The sequence below is a fragment of the Antennarius striatus genome, chromosome 5, assembly GCF_040054535.1.
Source record: "Antennarius striatus isolate MH-2024 chromosome 5, ASM4005453v1, whole genome shotgun sequence".
Lineage (NCBI taxonomy): Eukaryota > Metazoa > Chordata > Actinopteri > Lophiiformes > Antennariidae > Antennarius > Antennarius striatus.
Window position 1 is genome coordinate 20,280,929 of NC_090780.1, and position 23,015 is coordinate 20,303,943.

The window sequence follows — 23,015 nt, forward strand, 5'->3', positions numbered from 1 at the left end:
AGACCAAGAGTGGAATGAACCAAGACAAGGGAAAGGAGATCAGGGAGTTCTGGTTCTGGTGTATAGGCCCATAAATGCTCCCCCTACATCAAAAATGTATATATCAACCCATAAATAGTCCTTCCATTCCTACATATCCATGATGACAGAACCACAGGAGGGCAGCGAAGTGTCAGATGTTTTAACGGGAGAAAATATGGCATGGTCAATGAGGCTGTGATAAAATACCTAGTTAATACCTAGTGTCCACAAACTAAAAACACAAACAAATGTGTATGAACTGAACACAGAAGACGAAAAGAAGGCTCTGTCCATAACCACATCCGTCTGTAGAGAATATATGAGACAGTAAGCCCTCCACTTCACTCTGCATTGATTTTTTTTTGTCCTAAAATCCAGCTGTGTGCCCCGTAGGGTTCAGATCATGTAATGAAATGAGAGCCATAAGAGTACTCCTTGTTCTATTGGCTATCATTTCCATTATTATCTGGCTCTTAACCTTTTCACAGTTCAATTTCCTTGCTGTCTGGACTGTTAGTTCTTGATATTTGCAGTCCTCTCACAGATATCTGGTCAAGCTCGACCATCTTCCTGAAACATAGATTAATTCACGCCCAGTTGCCTCACTGTGGGGATCATTTATGGATCTATTAATCGACGGGAGGAGGGTTTCACCTCGGTTGACCCCTTCTGAGCGCAGGTGCAGATTGCGACAGTTAGCCTTTGACTCTTCCTCTCATCGCTCTTCCACAGTTACACTGTGATAGATTGAAGTAGAAAGCTGAATTCCGCAGGGATTTGAACTGTTGACTGAGGGAACAGATTGGGAGCAGGATGTTTATGCCTTCTGCCACCCCTACCGCCAGTGGCTTTAGTGTCCTTGGCAGCAGAGCGCTACGCTGAAGCAAAAAAGAAATCTCCGGGGTAGTTTGCTCTGAGGTGTATGTTTGTCAGCCCATACAACACAGCTGCAAATCCAAATGCATGCACATACATGCAGTAGTGAGTAAATATACACATAGAGCAAAAAACCACCAGTGTCAGTCAGGTTGAAATCCACACATACATACTCTTCCGTGTGTCCCCCAGAGGTGCCCCTCATCTCCACTGCTACATGAACCAACGAGCTGGCATTTGCTGCATTGCAATGATTCTATTCTTTCACTTGCGGATGGTAGAGGAGTGGGAACAAGACATACCGTGCTCAATAATAAATACCCTATTCTAACATGTATGAGAACGTCCGTCAGGTGCACAGAGCTCTCCGACATGTGGAGGACTCGCGTGGAACGCATCGCTGGTTCCAGTCACGGAATAGGATTCAAAAAGCTAAAAGGAAATAAGCTATTTCAGACTTCAGAGTAAAAATTTTCAACCTGACCATTTCTAATTATAGAACCTATGAATGAGTGCGCTTGGACTTTTTTGTGACAGCAAAGCTAATTTTTGATATTTTATTTAAGCTATACCTATGCTCTTTACCCAAAATAGATCCTTTTAAGATTTTGGCAGATCAGCTCTTTGTTGTTTTTCCAACCCCTCTAGAGTGTTGTTGTGCAAAGTGCTGTTTTACTGACAAAGCTGGGAACAGTTAGGTTGATCGTTATTTCATGTTGAAAGAAGCAGATCGTTTGTTGAAAAATGTGGATACACATGATAGTCATGGGTCATTATGTCAAAGCTGAGTGGATTCACATCGTGGGAGTTATCCTAACTGGAATGCCTCTTGTCCTGGTGTAGGCATAGGTACCACTCCTGTGCTGGTGTTTTGTATTTAAACAGAAATATTAACAGTGAGATGTTGATTTTCTAGTTCCAGATTTCCAAGAGCAGGACATTTTCCTGTGGAGGAAGGACACCGGGTTCGGCTTCAGGATCCTCGGAGGCAATGAGCCAGGGGAGCCGGTGGGTTTCTCTCACAATGCTGTCCAATTTTCCTCAATTTTCACCATATGTGTATGTAAAATGTTAAGACCGCAAGTTGCAAGTTTCAGTAATGTGAAAGATGAAATGGATGCTCTCTTCCCAGCACTAGTCAGAGCATCATCTATTGGGATTTTTGCCACATATGTCTTTTCATCTTCCCTATATGTAGTTCTGAGGCTTCGCAGCTTGGTTTGGATAACAAGATGGCACTCAGGAACCACAAATTAATTGTCAAAAACCTATACTCCATGCCAATTTGACTCCTGTCTCATCTTGATTTCTTTAGCACATATATATTTCTACAATCTCTCAAGTCTTATTCATCAACTTTGTGTTTCAGATATATATCGGCCACATAGTGAAATATGGAGCTGCAGACGAGGACGGGCGTCTGCGGTCCGGCGATGAACTGATATGTGTGGACGGTACAGCTGTGGTGGGCAAGTCACACCAACTGGTGGTGCAACTGATGCAGCAGGCTGCCAAGCAAGGCCACGTCAACCTCACCGTGCGACGCAAAACCAACTACGCTGGTAAGATGTCAAGATGAGCAAAATGTGGGATGAGCCCTGCTTATGAGAGACCCACAGACAGGTTCGGGAGAGTCGCTGCTGTTCCTCTCCCATATGGGTTCAGTATCGTTCTTTACTCTTAAAATGAAAAGACATGGCGAAGAAATTAGAGATAATCTATGTAATTCATCTCAACACTGACTGGTCCTTCTTGTTCCTGTTCTGTCATGTTAGTATAAAGTAGTGGCAGTGGGAATTTCTGCTTTCATTGGTGAACATATGTCATTTTTACCTTTGACATAGTGACATAAGTGATTACATTAACTTTGAGACTAATAGCAAAGTGACAAACATAAGCTAAGATCATGCTTTACTTCCGATCAACCTTTCATGCATGTGGAAAAAAGAAACCCTTAATTTATCATGTGATTGATGCAGGAGGGAATTTATTACATAAAGCTGTAATTACTGAATGTAAAGACTTGACATGGCTAAAGCAGCAGAAATGCCTACCAAGCGTAGTGCCTGAAATGGAATGGAGTTGCTAAAAATCTTGAGGACCGCAACATTAAGGTCTGTTCTCAAGTTCAATATATCGTCTGCTGTGCAGTACTACAGTAGTCTGCTGCTGAATAGCACTCTGTTTTACATTGCAAGGTGTCCCATTTGTTTTCATTGCAGTTCCATCCGTGGCCCGGGGCCCTGCTTACTATGCGCATTGGTTCCTCTGTAACGATAGAGTTCAGCGGCTACCACAAGCATTTCACCAGTTCTCTGTTAAGATCCGTTCTGCTCCTCAGCCAGCAGCGCAAAAAAAACCAAAGTCCATAAATATGATGAAGAGGGTGGTCAACCTTCGTCCCAATGACAGCAGCCAGAAGTTAATGTATTGCCGCTCCCTGTCTACCTCAGAGCGGCGAGAATATGAGGCGCCTTCCTCGAGCAGCTGTACAGGAAATTAAATGTAGAATGAAATGTCTAGATACAACTAGAAGTCTGCGTCGTTAGTCCGTGCTCACTTTACAGCAGATCAGAGAAGAGATTGTTCTCCTCAGGCTGTTTTTACTGTTTTGTCTTTCATCTGGATTCAAATTAAAGATGTGGGGGGGTGTCTATTTATGTACAGAACTTTTTATTTATAAATCAGATATTTGAACAGTTGCATGTCCTTTCCTGACAGTTTATGTAAAGTTCTTACGCACCTGTGTCTCACTTGTCTAAACTAATATCCCCTAAACTTTGTATTTAACACTGGTTTGCCTAATATTTGGCAACCCCCACCTTCCTATCCAAAATTTGTGATTCTTTTTTTGTTGCTTTCATAAAGCCTGCCTTCTTGCTATATTGCTTCTGCCACCTTTCATACAGCTACATGCATTTCACTCCCTCCCCCTCTGCCGCCTTCAGTTAAAGTCGAGGGAGAGGTGCCTCCATCGCCAGCGTCTTCCCACCACAGCAGCACCCAGGCCCCCAGCCTGACGGAGGAGATGGGGAAGCGCACCCCGCAGGGCAGCCAGAACTCCCTCAATACCGTCAGCTCTGGCAGCGGCTCCACCTCCGGCATTGGCAGCGGGGGTGGAGGCGGAGGGGCGGGTGGCAGCGGGAATGCAGTGGTCGCCTCTGCAGCTGTCCCTAACTCCTCCCAGCCCCCCAACACCAGCACCGCCGTCTCGTCCGCCCTGCAGCCCTATGATGTAGAGATCCGCCGCGGCGAGAACGAAGGCTTTGGATTCGTCATCGTGTCTTCGGTGTCGCGGCCTGAAGCTGGCACCACCTTCGGTAAGAGATGTCACACTTTGGAGTCTGGAAATTTGCAAAGACATTGTTGATGATTGCACATGAAACATTTGGCTACAACTTCTTCTCATCACCTGGGTCTTTTATCTTTCTGTCCTTTATGGACTTCCTTTGTATTACCCATAAAAACCAATGAACACTAAATTGCTTGACAACTAACACGTATTCTGGCTAGTTACAGTCCCACCAGACCAATGCCAACACTCTTCAAAGAGGTACTTCTGCTTTCATTTTCATCTGAACCTGTCTAAGACACTGAAACCCTTTCTTTTGCCTGCAGCTGCCACTACACTCACACAAGGCTTTCATAATTGATCAAAAGTAAAATGGGTCTTACATAAAACAGTTCTAATATTGAGCTGAACTTAAATGGCTTCTGCCAAACAGGTTGGCCCTAAAAGCCTGATGACAACTTAATGGGAAGGACCGCTGTGAGCAGAATAAATAGGGACAATGATCTGTGTGCATTATTTTTATTTTACAACATCACAATTATAAAAGTACAACAGTTTAAATGACATTTAATGTAATGTTATTACATTTTAGGCAAGTTTGTCTCAATTCAAAATTACAATTATTCCTTAATTTCTTCTCACAAGTTCTTCAGGTCTGCTATTGCTGAAACGCATAAACCATAGCAGGTTCTATAAAAAAGAACAATAAGCTTTTTAGAATCATGCTTTATAAAATGATACTCTGAACACCCTTGAGCCTATAGTGAATTCAAGATGTCATGACACATTATAAGCAAAAGTGCTTCCACAAAGCAAGACTTTCACTTGTCAAGAGTTTGACAGCCTAAAACCAGTTTGAGTCCTTGTGTGTGAAGCAGAAACATTTTGTTTTTAGGACAATGATTGAAACAGGTGCTCTGTGTAATGCAGATTTGAAATGATATTCAGAAATGTGAGCGGATGACGCAAAAGACTTAACAGTCCACCAGTCTTGCCGTTTGTTTGACAGATCCTTTGTTTTGTGACCTTGAAGGTAAACTGTAATGAGACTCCTCATAAACTGTTGATACAACCGAACACAGCACATGAGTTAAACATTGCAAAAAAAGCTATTGATAATCCCTCTATGGTTATTTATTAAATATTTTTGGGGGGACGAGTGGCCCCATTTTGTGTACCCTCATAACCCACCGACCTCTAAGGTGGCTGCTGTAGAATTTTCTAAGCAGTGCACACTTTGAAAACCGTTCTTTCTACCCACTATGTGTAGGGTATGTGTTCCGCTCTTCTCTGTGCTCTCATATCCATCGGTGTGGGTAAACTGATGAGGCCTAAAAACTCTTCCAGCTTGGCTTTAAAAGTGTCAGCAATCCTTTTCAGAGACCAGAGTAGGAAAGCACGGGCCAGAAGATAAGTTCCTTTTGATCTGACCTGACAAGTAGAACCTAATGGAAACCCAACCACCACATGAAATTTTCAAATCCGCTTGGTAGCAGCGATGCTGTCAAGAAACAGTCCACCCATACCGTTAGTATACACATCCGCACTTGTTCAGAATGTTACAGCAGCTCTGTCTCTTTCACCTTCTTTCCCTTCAGTATCACGCAGACAGTTTCAACTACAAAACCAAAAGAGGGGTCAGTTATTGACAAGCCTGAAGAGTAGCAGTGAAATAAATCAAAACAGAAAGGAAGATGTAGGCAAAAGATACCGTAGCACTGTTTTTCTCTGCAGTGACTGATGTCAGGCTGCAGACAGAGGAAGACAGACAGAGACAGCTCTGGGGTTTTGGTGAGATGCAGGGGTGTGTTTGTTTTCTTCGACCTTCTGCAGGTGTTTGAGATGCAGACAACAGAACTGTTTGTTCATTATTACCTTTTTTCTTGCCGAGAGACACTCGAGTGAATGTAATAATAATGCTGATGTTAGAAAATTGGTACTAGGACAGCTTTAGGTAAGAGGAATGAGTAGAATAAAGGAGGATGACTCTGTTAGATATGGTGGTTTACAGGTATTTAGAGATGCTGTATCAAACATACAATTGTTTCCTTCTTTACCAAGTCTTACATTTTGTTCTGTCATTTTCTGATCAGCCTCTCTCAGTGACTTTAACCAGGCCCGCTGTCAGTGGATTAACACTTGACTTTCTGATCTTCTACTCTTTTCCCAATATTCTCTTCCTCTTCCTTCTCCTTTATCTCTAAAAATCCAATTCAACATAACCCCAAACACACACACATCCCACTGTGTCAATGGTGACCATAGCTGGCAATGCATGTGTGGCCATGCCCCACAAAATAGGACGCATCATCGAGGGCAGTCCAGCAGACCGCTGCGGGAAGCTGAAAGTTGGCGACCGCATCCTGGCCGTTAACGGATGCTCCATCACCAATAAGTCCCACTCCGACATAGTCAACCTCATCAAGGAGGCCGGGAACACCGTCACATTACGCATCATTCCTGGAGATGGTGAGTAGAGACTGGCAGCTAAGCTGTTTTATTGTCCGCTGGCTTTTGTTCCCTAAAGTTGTTGTCAAAACTAGTAAAATATGCCTTCATGGGTCCTTGCAAAAGCAAAAAAGCAAGAAAATATATCATTCAGACTTTTTTCAATCAAAAGGTCTACTATTGAGCAAGAGCTTGTTTGTGAAGGCTGTCCAAGTGACTGTCAGGTTGGCAAGTGACTTTAATCATTAGTAGAGTAACAATGGTTATTTTTGTTGGGTTGTAGTGTTTCATATAGCGGTCGAATGACTGGAGCAACCACAGCTTTGACAGAACTGTTTCTTTGCAGATATTTAGGAACTATTCCAGCCTTTGGAGTTCTGCTGTCGGTATGGTGGAAATTCCAAAGGATAGATGGATGTGTGCGTGCGGGATGTGATGAGATGAAGACCCTCTTCTTCTGTGATTGTGTCTTTTTGTTTGTGCAAGTTTGTGCACAGTTTGTAGTGCTATGCTGCTGAGAGCTGTCTATGGTTTGTGCTGACAGATCATCCTGACATGCTTCACAAATACTGTTTAATTAAGGGTGTGTGGGTGTGGGTGTGTGTGTGTTTCTGGACCAGCAATATTCCCTGTCAACTAGCACACTGGGAAAAATTGAAGCTATTTGTCTGCCGTCGGTTGCTTTCCACCTCATTTATCATGGATGAAGAGGTTTTGGGTTTTTAAATTTTGTGTGTGTGGTTATGTGTGTGTGTGGGGGGGTGGGGGGGGAGGTAAGAACAACGAACCAAAATTGTTCTGCCAAGGAGACACAAAGACTGTGAGACACTGTGTCAGAGAGAAATAACTGGGTGTGCGTTAACACAAAGTTCTGGTTGGTGTTTATGCGCATGTGTCAAACACACACACACACACACACACACACACACACGCGTTGTCTGACACGGATGCACGGCGAGGAGGAGATTGTAGTTTGTGGTTCTGAGTGATGTTTCTTTTCTCACAAGACTGAGCACGCCTATTTTTGTGTGGATCGGTCCTGTCCAAACCTTTTGATATTGACTGAAGCCCCGGTTCGGGATGTTGTTCCAAGGGGAAATCAGGTTCAGCTCCTTTTAGTCCTCTGCAAGGACAATGAGAACAGGCGTCGTCGAAGCTTACGTCGATGCAGCGCAGAATTGAGGTGCAGACTAAGAACAGCTCTCTGCTTCCTGTTGTGTATGAGAAGACAGCCAGACATGCCTCAGGTGATATCGTGTCGGTTTTTTCAAATCCTGAGTTATATTGTGAAGAACAGCCCTCCCACCCGTTTCTTCTCCCTTTCTTTTGCCCTTTGTTCCACTACTGAAATTTTCATTTTAAAGTGCCTGCTCATTCCTATCTGGGTCCATCAAGGTCAGGAGGGAATATTTTCAGGGCTGGAGGAATTTCAGGAACAGCCCAGGGGTTTCTCTTGGTTTCTTTCTTTTTCTTTTTTTTTTGACAGCAGAGTGAAATAAATGAAGAAATGTGGGAGTGGGTTTTTTCCAACTATTGGATTGTGAAACTAATAAATATGTGAAATTATAAGCTCTGCCATTGATGGCAGAAATTCTCATGCAGCATATTGACAGCAATGACATTGTCACACTTCTATTTATTCCAGTCACGTACACGTAGTAGTACTATTCGCTCCACCCGTGCTGCCGCATGATTGGTTGACTTTGCATCTCATGGGTTACATGCAATCAGAAAGTTAAGCCGAGAGACTGCTGAAAAGAATAGATGAGTGGGGAAGTGAATGTGAGCAGAATGGTGACGGGGTGAAGCTCGGGGAGAGGGGTGGAGAGTTGAAATCCTGATTATGGCCCAGAAAGATTAGATTGTCACGGAGAAGAAATGGTTGCTTTTGCAGAAGCAGGAGTAGTGTAATGATGGCATTAGACCGTGACAGCATGATTCATAGATAGCACAAAAAAACAATTGAACCAGCTTTAAGATGATATACGGTATAAAAAACATTTTATCATCCCTGGGTGGCTGAAAATGTGTTTCTGTTTTAAAAAATGCAGGCAGGAGAAGCTCCGGTCCGTAGTGAGTGTTACAAGTTTTTGCAAAGCAACACATTTTGACAGCTACATTGACAAGAAAGAATGATGGCGCTGAATTTATCTGGTGTCCCAGATCTTGGCTGAAAGGTGGAGGAAGCCTGGAGGCTGCTGGAGCTGGTGGTCTCTCAGTAGGTCAGTTCATCTTTGGAGCTGACAGCTGCTGAAGCTACACCAGTGTGTAGGACGAGACGTGTGATTTGTGGGTTAAACTACATCACACGGAGTCTTCTGGCTCGCCAGAGACATTTCAGTTGGAATATTTCTTGAAACTAGTGTTGTCTTTTTGGACAAGACAAATGTCAATATTATTATCTCAAGATTTACACACATCCTTGATCAACAGAGAATGATACCCAGTCACTTGTGTGACACGTGACAATCATTCATGCTTCCCACTGGGTGAACTGGCAGCACTGTGGTGGTCCTCTGTCTTTCCCTCTTGCACCATCATGAGATCAAAGTTTCAATTTGACCAAAAGTATCCCAAAATTGAAGCTGATTTTGTTGTTTAGTGCCATGCATCAAAAATTAGGATGCTAGGATGATAAACATCAGACACCTTGCATAAGTTGGACGCTGACACGTTAACTTCTCTCCCCACTCAGAGTCATCAAACGCGTCTTTGTTGACCAACGCGGAGAAGATCGCCACGATCACCACCACTCACACACCTCAGCTACAGGGTGCACCTGAGGCCAGGTAAGGGAATACAAAGGCAACACAAATACTTGTCATGAATAACTTATAAATGCCTTATTTATCACCTAAATCCGTTTTCTGTCTCAGGACCAACACTAAACCAAAACAGGAATCTTATGAATTCAAAGCCCCACAAGCCCCTCCTCCTCAACCCCCAACGCAAGTCTCACCTCAGGTAAGGAAGGACGGGTCCAGTCATCTGTCAAACTGTCACTCCACTCACGCTCCACTCCATCCATTTCATGTCTCCATCATACACCAACTTTCTTTTCATATGTTCATTTGTCTTTCCATACATGAGACCAGCAGTTTAAAACATCCATCCATTCCCCGTCCCTCCAGCGCCAACCAATCAATCCACCCCCTTTTCCAAGGGCAAAGAAAGTGCATCTTATTTATTTATTTCCCTCCTTACGTGTACCTGCTGGCATTATCGGAACCCATACATTTAGGAAAGTCTGTTTGCTTTCAGAGTAACCCTTGAGTTTGTGGTGTTCACTGCTGAATTATTCTGGCTGTGTGGAGATGACTCTCACAGATAGCATTGATCGCTCAGCAGAGGGTAGATTAGGGAGGGCCTGAAGACAGGAGCCACTGTGGCTGTCTGCCTGTCCTTGTGGTGTCCCACTTCTTTCTTTCCCTCTCGCTTTCTTTTTTTTTTTGTCCACCTAAGGCATCAATAATTCAGTATCTTTACACGGGACCATATGCATGTACAGACACACTAAGTCTAGCCCATCTATTAAAGAGGTGTGACTTTCCTGAAGGCAGCATCTGTCCTGCGCTCCTGAAATAGGAGTACGTTTCTCAGGACACGGCGCACACACAAGTCTAACTTGAATCGGCAGCCGTGATGCAAATGTGTCTTCCTCACTTTTCCTTGTGTTTGTTTGGTTGTTTGTGTGTTTGTGTGTGTTTGCGTGTGTGTGTGTGTGTGGTGGTCTATCTTTAAAAGGATTCTGAGTTCTACTCGGTGGACCTGGAGCGAGACAGCAAAGGCTTTGGCTTCAGCCTGCGAGGAGGCAAAGAATACAACATGGACCTGTATGTACTGAGGCTAGCTGAAGAAGGAGCCGCTGTACGCAATGGAAACATGAGGGTATGGTCAGACTTTCCAAACACTGACAACATAAAAACCAGTCACACAGCAAAAACTATCAAATGTCTCCAAATGTCAAACCGTGGTGAGGCAAATAAAGGAGCCCAGAGACTCTGGAACTTTTCTACCAGGAAGTTATTTTGTAAAACCCTTCCAATCATTATAAAAATCTTTGACCTAGCTCAGGATATGAAGCCCAACTTACACTGTATAATTTCATTTGTAGAATGCAATACAAATATATCAAGTTTTATCGTAGAAATTGTAGCATCCAGTCATTTTGGATGTTGACTCATAAAATTTATATCTCATCTTCAGCTGTATTGATTTTTCTTCCTTACAAATTCACTGGAGTGCCCATTTAATGCTGTACGTAATTATAAATTATTACTTTTACTTTTTTATTACACTCTAGTGTCCCTTGAAAACAAGATATTGGTCTTTAGAGGACTTGAACTTATTTTCTTAAGGGGAGAAGGAACCTGCAGTTGTCGTCCTCTGGCTGGAGTAATTCCAGATGTATGACTGTTTATTATGGTGCAGGAACAATTTCCTCTGCTTCAGTCAGTTTTTCATGTGACTTCATGTTTCTGGGGAATGTAATGATCAGGGCAGACATTACCAATTGTTATAAATTGCAAAATGGGAGGAATGGTTCCACCTGCATCGATCTATAAAGTGAATACCTCTTGTGTGGAAAGCATCTCATTTGCAGCTTTGTAGAAATGCAGCTTTCAAAATATTCCACTGGTTTATTTTATTTGAAGAGCTGAAGAATTTTCTCAACCCTGTTTATTTGAAATATCACCCAAATTGAAGGTGTCTGGGTTATAATGGACATTACCATACAGCTCTGCACACCACTAACTGCTGCGCTGGCTCTTAAAAGAGGTCATTGAATGCATCAGAATGTCCATCGACTCTTTTACACTTCAATATAGTGTTTAATCACCTCTCAGCGAACATCTGTACACTCAGCATAAAGGAGCCTTAAACTGGTTGACTGTACTGACTGGAAGGACGCCTGATAGACAAAGAATATTCTGTCAATCTATGTAAGTCTTAACCACAATGCAATAGTATTTTTCTGTATAAATATAATTCTACAGTTTGGGAGTGTTTGGGTGTGCATGCATCGGCACATTTGCAAACACATATATGAATACAAATGTATGTGTGTGCGTGGGCGCACCTTATTAGTAGAGATATTAATAGAAGCAGCTCTGTGAAGCAGAGAGAGGTGTCAACAAGAGCTCCATATTCTGTCAGAGAGGAATTCCCTCGGCGCAGACGACGCTGACAGATAACTTGAAGCATGGAGGAAAAGAATCAGTTTCTTCTGGCTCCTGTTTGCTCCCTCCGTCTCAACCTCCCCTCTCAGTTTCTCAACTGCTGCTTTTCGACACAATTTTTCTGCCCTCTGGAAAATACTAATTTAGCTAAAAATGTTGTTTTGCGTTTGAGAATTTTCAAAATATAACTTCTCCTCCCTTCTCCTCCCTCTCCTGCCTTTTTTGCTATCATCATGTCACTTTCCTCTTCCTCTGCCACCATTTTCCCCCCTTTTTTCTGTCCTCCTACTCTTCTCTTTCTGGTCTTCTTTCCTTCTCGTAGGTTGGGGATGAAATCTTGGAAATCAACGGTGAGAGCACCAAGGGCATGACACATGCACGAGCCATCGAGCTCATCAAGAACGGAGGCCGGCGTGCCCACCTGATGCTCAAGCGAGGCGATGGCTCTGTGCCTGAATATGGTGGGTCAATCTACGAAAACATTCCCTTCTCCCCCATCTTCACACCTTGAGCCTGGAGACGCCCGGTGGACGGTGGTGGGTCGAAAGGGGAAGAACTGTATTACCCTCCCAGGACCCTTCACCATACCTGGGACAATCCATCAGGCGGGGCTGGGTGTCTTTCTGGTGGAGGTCACTTCTGGGCTTTGGGATATTAAGGGGTGGGGCAGGGGTGGAGGTGCTCCTCTTGGTGCTGTCGCCTCCTCCAGCTGCCACCTGCACTCAGTTTCCATTTCATCCCGCTGTCACTTTTCACCTTCTGGCCACTGAGCAAAAGCACCGCGCTGGGACTTAACGGAACGGTGGTGGGTCGTTTTTCAATGCTTGGGTTGAAACAGGAAGTGTGTTTTGATGTTTCTTGTGGGTAGGAATTCATTGTAGGGACCTAAAGCATCAGTAATTTTAGCATTGAGAGAAGGAAAAATTGATTCATCACATTCCAATGGGAACCTTGCAGCTTTGGTTAGGACGTGACATAAACATATTTATGATATTTATTGAAGGTGAATGTAAGCTACTGAACTCTTAAGGGATTTTAACTGAGAACTGTATTGAGAAGAAAAGGCAGAATGATGCTTTTTTTTGCCATTTTTAAGATAAAATCTCATTATACTGTGCTTGGCATTATTCACTAATCCATGAATTTTACTTGCACCCACTGTCAATGTCATTGAAAAGCTGTGATGATAGGAAATCCACCCATCCCCATTGAAACTAAAAAGTTGCTCCAGTTATATAGACGCTTTGTACAGTGATGAAAAGAATAGAGGCGAGTATTTTTGTTCCGTGTAAAGAGCCATTAATCAAAGCCACATATTCATGGGTAAAAGTATATTGCTGCATGAACTTGTCAAAAGTGTAAATGGAGGGTTTTTTTCCTGCTATTGTCTATTTTCCATAATATTTATGGAAGTTTTTTTAATCGTATTGACCAGTTTTGATTGATATTCAAGAGTCATCATGTTTTCCTTTTTTTTTTTTTACTTTATTGAGTGGAGCTGCATTTGTCTTGAAAAGCTCATCAATGTAATTCTATTTGCGAACCAATATGACATCATGTGAACTTGTATATTTTGGGACATTGTTTGTACTTTTTAGTTGACACAACCTTTGACAGTCTTGCCAGTTTTTCTTTTGAATTATTTTGTAAGCAATGTTAAACTGCTTCATTCACTGTTTTCTTTTTGGGGGGGGGGGTTGTGGGTGTGTAAGTATCACTGTCTTTATTTTGGAGATTTCTGCTGCTTCTGTGTCTACATGTTTAGGTGTGTGAGTGGGTTTGTATTTCTGAATGTGTGTGGAGTTGGTTCCAGGACTTTCTTTCTGTAACTGATGATTTCCACTGAGGGGTTTGGGCTATTCCCTGGACTGCTTCTTTCTTCTCAATGACTCAGTGATCAAATAAACACGTTTTTTTTTCATTGAAAAATCCAAACAATAATTCTCCTTTCTTCCTTCATACTCTGAAGCAATCTAAACTATGTGCTCTTCTCTTGTCTTCTGTTTTTTGTTTTTTTGTTTTGGTATCTTTCCTTCTTCCTATATTGCCCCGGGCTCTTGTCTTCCTTCAGGGATGGTGCCTCCCCATCTCACTGCATGTATGAGAAATGACAAGATGGGGGAGGCCTCTGTCCTCCAAAATCAGACCACGGTTTGTAACTGTTCGCCCCTGTCGTCTGCCCCCTCCCCACCACTTTCTCCTTTCTTTTTTGTTTGTCTCTCTCTTTATCCATCCTGATTTTGTGTGGCGTGGCCTCGGGTCACCCGTGTCCATGCTGTTACTTCATGCATATAAACCCACTCCTCGGAAGTGCATTGTCAGGAGCCTCTGTAATAGATACTTAATGTGTATTCATTCTTCAGTGTAATTTAATCTATTCATAGCAAGTTCTAAGAGAAAATGTACTTGTGTGTGCTTGTATATACTGTAATAGCTGAGACATCAACACTACTGTCAGAGATATCCTCTTTGTTACTGCTAGCTTCCTGCTGTAGCTGAGTTAATGCATATCCTTTCATTCTTAGACTCTGTATAATAAGAAAAAGCTTTTTTGTCTCACCTTGAGCATCAATTTGCTTTAAACAATTACAAATTGTCAAAGGCATCATGACAGTGCATGGAAGAGGATATAAATCAGTATAATCAACATGCAGCATGTTGGCACTGACTGTAACCGGCATCCAGTCCAAGCGCCTCGCCAGTTCCACAAGAAGTGACCCCAGATCTAGCCGGAAGCAGGTTTGTCGTCGGTAACAAGTCTCCTCAAGCAATGGCTGCCTTTGTGTCACTGCCTTTTATTCTCATGCGTAAGCTACACTAATGTTCCATCATTGGCTGTCTCTGTGCCATCTAACAACAAGCCATCTTTTGAGGCTTTAACATCCATATGGCTTTCATTGGAAAATGTTCTCTGCTTCATGTCTGACTGATTCAGCATGGTTAATATTCAATAGAGTCTTTACATATGTTTGATCGGCCTCTCCACGTCTGTATATCACACTTGTGTTGCAGACGGCAGCCCCAACGACAACAGGTCAGCCAACCCAGCCTCAGGGTTACAAAACCCTGCGGAAGTGAGCACCCTGCCCCAATCCTCTGCGCCATTGGAGTCAAGCTACCCACCAAAACCCACCCAGACATCCCGAAGCAAGAAGCCGACTCACCACCACCACCACTCCACCGGCACCAGCAAGCACCACCATTCCAGACATCGCCACCACTCCCCCAACAAGAAAACCAGTACGGGGAAACAATTGGCAAAGATATTCAAGAAAAAGGATAGCAAGGGAAGCAGTGGCCAACACCACCACCATTCCAGCAGAACCCACCGTAGCCACCACCGTTCTCCTGAGAAGGGATACAGCCGTTCACGTAGTGCGGAAAACACCCTAGACAGTCACGGGAGACATCGCCACGGCCGCTCCCCAGACAGACGCCATGGTCACCACTCCTCGTCGCACCATCGCCACAGCTCGCCACGACGCTCTCCTTACCGTTCTCCTTACCGCTCGCCTCACCGCCACAGGTCCCCCCACCGCTCTCGGCATCACTCACCCACACGCCACGCCCGTTCCTCAGAGCCGTACCGTAGGGAAGCTTCCCCCGAGAGACAGAACCATGACAATGAGAAGCCCAGCGTGAACGAGGCCGTATTGAAGGAGCCGCCCAAGTCTCCTGAACCAAGCCTACCTTACGAGGAAAGCATCCTCCGTGAAGCCCCAGCACTGGACCGCCTGAACAGGGAGGCGACACTTCCATCCCTGCCCAGGAATGATCGCCTCTTTGGGGAGGACAGTCTGTTGTTGAGAGCCTCCTCCATGGATAGAGCTTACAGGGGGGGTGGGGGTAGGGATAGCTTGTTGAGGGACCTGGCGTCCCGTGAGCAGCGAGACAGGTACAGGGACATCAACTTGCCCAGAGTCCGCACTCCAGACTCAGATTCAGCCTACAAGAGGTACAGCTCCCTGCTGAGGGGGCGATCGCCTGAGAGGATGGGGAGGGACGGGCGCTACGCAACCGGAGGTTATTCCCCCGAGCCGCAGTACCGAACCCGAAGCTTGGAACGAAGCTTCTCCCCGATCACAAGATCCAGAAGGGATGACTCGGAGGACGAAGAGGATGATGACCAATTTGTGGCGGCTAAGGTAAGAGAGTACTACAGCACGCTCAAGACAGGCACCAGTCGCTCATCCAAGCCTTCGCTGCCTGAGCCCAAGAAGACCTACAGGGACAACCCCAAAGACCTGAGCATCTGATTGGACGGCTGTCAGCCAGTCGCGATCACCACTCACAAAACACCTCAAGTAGTCACTCCCGTCGCCACGTCGTCCCACGCCAATGCACATAACTGTGAACACAAACGGACAGACAAGACAAGACAACACATACGCTCACACAATATGTTATCAATGTTGAGTTACTAACAAGTTCCAAATTGACTTTTGAAAGCTGTTTTTTTTTTTTTTCCTTTTTTAATCTTATTTTCTTTTTTTCTTGTTTTTGGTTACATATTCTGCATTTACAGTAACTCAGACTTTTCCAGAAAATATAAAACCATAAAAAATAATGATGTGCCTAACAGTTTCATTAATGAACAACATTTTGTTTTTGATTTGATAAGTGTTCGGCATTTTGTGCCACACTGTCAGATGATGAGATGTATGTACTTTTCCACGAGGATCCCATGGAAGTACGGCGCACCTTGATCACTGGTGCTCACAATGATGCTGTGCATGTCTTTACCGGTTTCAGTGTCTCTTTCTCTCTGTCTCTCTTTCTCTCTCTACCTCTCCCCCCTCCCTCTCTCTCTCTCGCTCTTTCCCCAGTGCCACTGTTTTTTAGACATTTGACCAGACTATAGCACAAGCCTGCATTTGTTTGTATATTTTTGACAGTTTGCAGTATGTGTACATTCAGAGGTGATCATTTTAAATGAATGAAGGGAAAACTAAAAGTTAAACTATGATGATGATGTTAAAATAAAATAATATATTCAACAGTTGAACTGGTGTGATTGTTATTTGGGTTTTGTCTGATTATCAGGTATAAATGTGCAATGGAAAACAATATTTGTAAATTCTTGTTCACAAGATGACTTATCTACTAATATTAATAAAAACAAGTTTAAGTAATAAAAATACCTAAATAGGTAAATATATAATTTATTTTCCTTAAACCAAATTCAAATCAGAAGCAATTGGCAGCATCTACCTCTCTGGCACCAAAACACCGCCAAAACAAAGTTACGTTTCTTACAACTCTTGTTTTAAAATCTCATTTAATAAATCACTAGTTTTGTGGCTCAGTGACAATTTAACAATTTATGCCTAACTGTCACTGCAGCCTCTAGACAGAATGTACAGACTCAAAATGCGTGCTATTGATTGGATTTTTCTGAGTGAGTGATATGTCATCGGTCACAAGCCACTACAGTATCTTAGACGATGCTGCGTTTATCTGCACAGCAGCAGATACTGGGTCACAGATTCCAGAGAGTACCGAGCTCTTGCTATTTGGGCAAACATCGGAATGAAGAAGCCGATGTTATTTCAGGCCGTTTTTGAAAGTGTGTATGAAAATAAAAAGTCTTTGAAGAAAAGTAAAGCAGAGCGCTTCTATCTTTTCACAACTTCAAAGCTCAGGCAGATCAGTCTGCAAAACGTTCCTCTTTTCCTTTCACTGGTTACTTTGATTTGTGCTTTTTCCAGACCCTGTTGTCCTTAACAGCCCTCTCTTTTGTTCCTGTGTCGACTCTCTGAAAGACTTTCTTTGATAAACAGCATGGCTATTTCAGACCAGTGATTGCAATCGGTGGTAGGTTGCTGGGGATGGCTTGTTTTCCTCCTGGAAACTACAAGGTAGTAGATGAGAGGAAGAATGGCAGGAAATTAGAGCGACAGTTATCATTGCTGATATGGATGTTTGTTTTTTAAAGAGTGAAATCTTCACATCCATTTTCAGCAGCCTGCTGCATAATCTACTGTATGTGTTCAAAAGCATGCACATAAAGTGGAGTTCGTTCCTGTTGCTGCAGAACATGTAAATGTACTTAATACCATATGTTCAGAAGTGTGCATCCAAGATGACCCTGTGGAGATAATCTGCCACTCCTGAAGGGAAATGAGACGCAGAGATGAAGCATCACAATCAAACCGCTGCATATGAGAGCTTTTATGGCCCAGTTTCTGAATAATGCTGCTGGGCCCCAAAAGTGTTTTCCTCCTCCCGGTGCAACAATCTGAAGATGGCTTTAAATGTCTTTATTAATGGATCTGCTTGCCTGGTTCAGGACACATATATTGAAACTTTTAAACCTTTTTTTTTTTTAAAGTGCTACGTAGTTGGTAAATTTTAATTTTAAATGACTTGTACTACATTTAGATCACTGTCTATTATTTGTGAAATAATGAGGTCTTATTTAGGAAGTACTGCAGTCCACAAAGAGACTCAGAGGAGACGTTTGTATCCTGCAGACACTTCTCTGTCTCAGCAGCTCCTAAATAATGGATGTAATCCACTTTCCTGTTCAGAAACACTCTCCTCCCCTCTCTTTAACTGTCTCGCTCCCTCTTTATCGGGACATATTCTCCTGCTTCTCCTTCATCAAATGCAGGAGCACAGATCAGTGCTGTACTTGTGCAACCCCAGAAATGATTAACAACCTATGTCTGGTGACAATTTGTCATGTACAAGGCGAGGGGAGAGAAGACCGTAATGAAATGTCCAATAACAAGACTGCAGCCCAGCTTGGCTCCAGGTGCTCTCGCTCTGACCTTGGAGACTCTCTGCTTTGCCGTTGTCATGGAAACACTGATGCAATGGGACTCTCCTCAAGCTGACTGAAGAAAACCAGAGTTGTAAAAGCATAAACAAGGCTGAGGGAGAAAAAAGAAATGAAAGAAAAGAAGAGTTATCTTGGGGCTGGTGCTCAGAATTTTAAGATGCTTACACTTGACGAGGAGAAAAATGTTTTTTTAATTCTGAAGATATTTTCTCAAAAAAAAAAAAAAGACATGCATGCCTCAGCTACAGCCGCTGTGATGTCACAGACGCCGCGCCGAGAGGCTGCAATACCATATTTGTCTCATGCTCAGCTGTGCATGGAAATAAACCTGAGGGAGAGAACGGGGTGCAGTGGAGGAGTGTTTTCACTGCTCAAAGGGCATTTTACATAATTTTAATATCACACTCAAAAGGATGTGCTGAATATTTCTACATCTACTCGCTGTTATGGAGCATTCAGGGTTTTTTGGGGTTTTTTTTACAGGCGTGACATTATTGGGGTAATTGCACAAGTATTTGCCCTTACATGTGGATGCAATGCTTTTCATGCCACAATATCTATTAGGTTTATCAGTTATTTGTAATAAATAAATCATCCATACAACTAAAGGCAGACTAGCTGGGTCTGGAGTCTATCCCAGCTGACCGGTGGATGAGAGGAGGAGTGAATCATCACAGGGTCAGCACACAGAGAGACAAACATGTTCATGCCGATGGGCGAGGACACTCTTAGTCCAGGTTTTGCAAGTGTTTTATTTCCAGATGTGACCCAAAATACTGCATTTACTGACTACTGCATTCTCAGAATGATTCAACTCACTAAGTAGCATCAGGGAGTTGAATATGAACATGATTCATTTGCAAATCAGATGTTAAGACACTTATACCAACCTTCATATCCTTAGAAAGTTGGGGGTTTTTTTGTTGTTGTTTTTTTTGCTTGGGTCTAATTTACATAAGGGCTCCCTTTCTACATTTCAAAACACCACAGCTGAGCCAAAAGCACAATAAAAGTCCACATAGGTGGAAAAAGATGCTTGTTTGCACTTGCTGTGGACTCTGTGATGTGATTGAGAAGAGAGGGATCAGCCATGCAGCAAAAAATACTTTGTGAGGTGTAAGATAGGTTGGAACTTGTTGTCGTGTCACGTCCGGTGGAAGTCCTCCGGTGGTTTGTGTCAGCCAATGACTTAAGGCTGGCTCTGGATGTCAGACCAGAGAGGAGGTTTACGACCGCTGTCGTCATTCTTTTAGCACCGGGAAGGCATTGAACTTCTGCCTGCCCCAGTGGGGGGTCTCCTGGTTGGGGGTCTGTGCAAAAATGCAAATCCCTCATTTGGAGTTATAGTACATGTGGTTTTCAGGTTGAAAGTCTCACAATGAAATCTCTCTCCTGTTTTATGCTGAGACACATTATGATATATCGCACATCACAAGGACATTTTAAGAGTGACTCATCCGCTGTTTGGGATGAAACGGCACTGGACAGATAAAATAATTATGCTGTCATAACAATTGCATGCAGAAATGTCCACTTTGCCTGTTGCACTGTTGAATGATTCATTCTAACTTTGTGTCCCGCCGTTCACTCATGGTTAGTCAGAGACAAAGACGCCACCTTGACCTTTTGATCTGATTTTTTTTAAAATCAAAAACGTTCTTGGGATATGTCCCGAATTTTAAGCTACGAATTGAAAAACAAGCCGTTTTTTGAAAGTCATTGTGATGTTCTTCAGTATGTCCTTGTAAATTTAGGGCCAATAACAAACTGAATCTTCCACATTTAATAGCTCCTTTTTTTTTTTGTGCGAGTAGACTTTGTAGTCACAGAAGTACATGGAAACCTTTGGGTTTTTTTTTATTATCATTACAATGTGGAGGAGACTTGACGGCCTGACAGTGAAAATTACAAGGAATGTAATGCATCAACCAGGACAGAAAAGGTCCGACTGTTGGTGAAGTGTTCGTGTACGTCCACCACCCAACAAACACACTCCATCAATGCCGTCACTAACGGTGATAGAGAACAACACTGCCGGCTCAGCTGTAATCACACTGTATGAAACATTGACGCTGCCTCTGTGACGTGACCCTGAAGTGCCATTGTGAAGTCAAGTGCTGGTTCCAGTTGTCGCCATCTTGACAGGCCAATCCAAATAATGATAAAGGGGTGGAGCATGGGTGGAGCTGGGGCGGGGCAAATTGAAGCTTCGGTGGCTGTCAACCGTGCCGTGGCTGAGCAGCGATTTGAAGTGACCACGCCCTTCATGAGGTACTAATACTTCATTTTAATGAGTGACATAAAAAATGTTCGCATAAATGCGTTGTAGGTACTGCAGAAATATACTGTGAATAAACTGAACCCATGATTTAACTATTTTTTTCGATAATTTTACATTGAATGAAATAAATTGTTTGAAGAGCACTTTTCAGTGGCCTCTGTTCTGTTGTGTTTTGCAGCCTGTTGGCCATTAAAGATTTGACACCAAACACCTTTTTGTGAGAAGAATTTCAATGAGCTCTCGGTCAAATATTCTACTGCAGGGATTACCATAAACATTGCTCCCCGACTCCCCAAAATAACAGAGCCAGAGACCCTCATTATCCCCAGGGGTTGTGCCACACTAGTGTTAAGCACAATCACATTACTGTAATGGGCTTATCCAAAAACATAACATGTATATTAATTTCTATGGTTTTATTGAGTTGCCCCCACTTTAGGAACCCCTGCCCTAGAAATTCAGAAATCTTCCTACCAGGCTGCCAACACATTTATATCTTGTTGGGAATTCCGTTATGAAATTCTATAAGGGTCAATGTCATTTTAAAGGAATTGCAGTTTTTGTCTTTTTTGTTGACTTTTCTTGCATGCAGGTTGCTGTAAAACAAAGACTCATCTATTAACTGTTTCAAAGCTTATTAAAATATTGTATTACCTTCCATTTCTAAAGTGCGTAATTAATTTATTTGAAAAGTAATACATTCACTTTCTGATTAATAAACTAACTCAACACAGCAACGCTGCTATTTTGGGTTCAGAGAAAAAAAAAGTCCTAAACTTTCTGATCCGCTCAGGTTTCACAAATGTTCCATTAGGATGTTCTGTCCTTGATGTTTTTTGTGATGTGAGGTATTCGCTTCTGCTGAGAGGCACTTCTGTTGCTCCATCAAGTATCGCATGAGAGATGAGAACATAAAAGTAGTCTGTCAGCTCATCAGTTTGTCACCACGTCCTATTAGTTCCTAAACAATCAGCAGCATTGTCGGTATGACTGAGTGTGTTTCTGTTTTGTCATAGGACCCGGAGACAAAATCAGTCATGTGTTCAGGACAGACAAATGTGCTTCAGAGCTCTTTTGCAGCATCACTTCGTATGTTAGATTTTACTGTGTCAGGCATAACATTAATCTGAACATCAGCAGAGTTATGTGGGAAAGATTCAGAGTTTGGCAGGACTTGGTGTTAAGAAACAATTTAAGACCATAAACTAAAATAAAAACACAAGTTTTAGTTCAATTTAAAAAAACAACAACAACAACAACAACAACTCATGTCTAATACCTAAGTAAAGATACTTAAATTTATATCAATTTTTCGACTGAATTAAAAGTCTGTGTCTAACAGATCTGACCTGAATTCACAGAGGGAGTCTCTTGTTGCACATGTTCTCTGATATTAAGCACGAATTTGCTCCATAGATGAGTGAAAAATACTGCACGTAGGAACCCACAGTTATTTTCAATTGAACAGGTCAGAGAAAGTTAATTTAATCCATTCAGAACTTGAATGAGTTGCTGAATAAGTTAGTAGTGCCATTATCTTCACTCCATGGCCAGTGAGTGAAATGTTGCTATGGTTTCCACTGTACAACTGCTGTGGCACAGACGAGTGAATTAACACACATTCTGACTCCCTCTGCATAGATAAATGCTCCACGGTTATTATCCACCAGGGGAAAATGTATTGGTCATCTCGGCCTTGGAGATGCTGAAATTAAAGGATCAGGGTCTGCATGAAAAAACTGGATTGAAATACCTAAAACAGGCTGTTAAGAGACAATTTAAGACCATAACCCAAATTGAAAACACAAGCTTTATCTGTTACCTCTATGATGCAGCCCTATCCTCTTGCTAGACATCCCTGACTTTGATTAAAGTATTTCCTTTTGCCAAAATAACGACAGCCAGGACAGAAGAGTACCGATGGACCCACGTGAACTCTACATCGCCATCTAGTGGTCACTTTGGGGTATTGCAAGCCTTCCCCACCATAACTGTCTTACTGCTGTTAGAGGGGCAACAATCCTCTTCTGTTGCAGATAAACTGCCACCTTTCCCATAATAACTCAACCTCAAAGAAACGTCCCTAAAAGAGAGAAATCTGTGTTTTTTTGCTGCCCAAATCCTCAATTATGA

At 42.9% G+C, this 23,015-nt stretch overlaps 1 protein-coding gene across 11 annotated transcripts in view; it reads left to right on the forward strand.

The window, feature by feature from the left end:
- The window catches only part of magi1b (membrane associated guanylate kinase, WW and PDZ domain containing 1b), a 119,262-nt gene extending 102,452 nt beyond the window's left edge, over nt 1-16,810 (forward strand). For 7 of the 11 annotated variants that reach the window (XM_068314340.1, XM_068314343.1, XM_068314341.1 and 4 more), the window contains 9 exons: nt 1,814-1,905; nt 2,267-2,459; nt 3,846-4,217; nt 6,455-6,658; nt 9,333-9,426; nt 9,514-9,601; nt 10,382-10,525; nt 12,140-12,278; nt 14,830-16,810. In XM_068314340.1, coding sequence (XP_068170441.1) covers nt 1,814-1,905; nt 2,267-2,459; nt 3,846-4,217; nt 6,455-6,658; nt 9,333-9,426; nt 9,514-9,601; nt 10,382-10,525; nt 12,140-12,278; nt 14,830-16,073 — 2,570 coding nt within the window. In that variant the 3' untranslated portion in view covers nt 16,074-16,810. Of the gene's footprint in view, nt 1-1,813; nt 1,906-2,266; nt 2,460-3,845; nt 4,218-6,454; nt 6,659-9,332; nt 9,427-9,513; nt 9,602-10,381; nt 10,526-12,139 lie in introns of all 11 variants that reach the window. The other 4 variants (XM_068314350.1, XM_068314346.1, XM_068314349.1 and 1 more) reach the window with 4 other exon arrangements.
- The last annotated feature ends 6,205 nt before the right edge of the window (nt 16,811-23,015 follow it).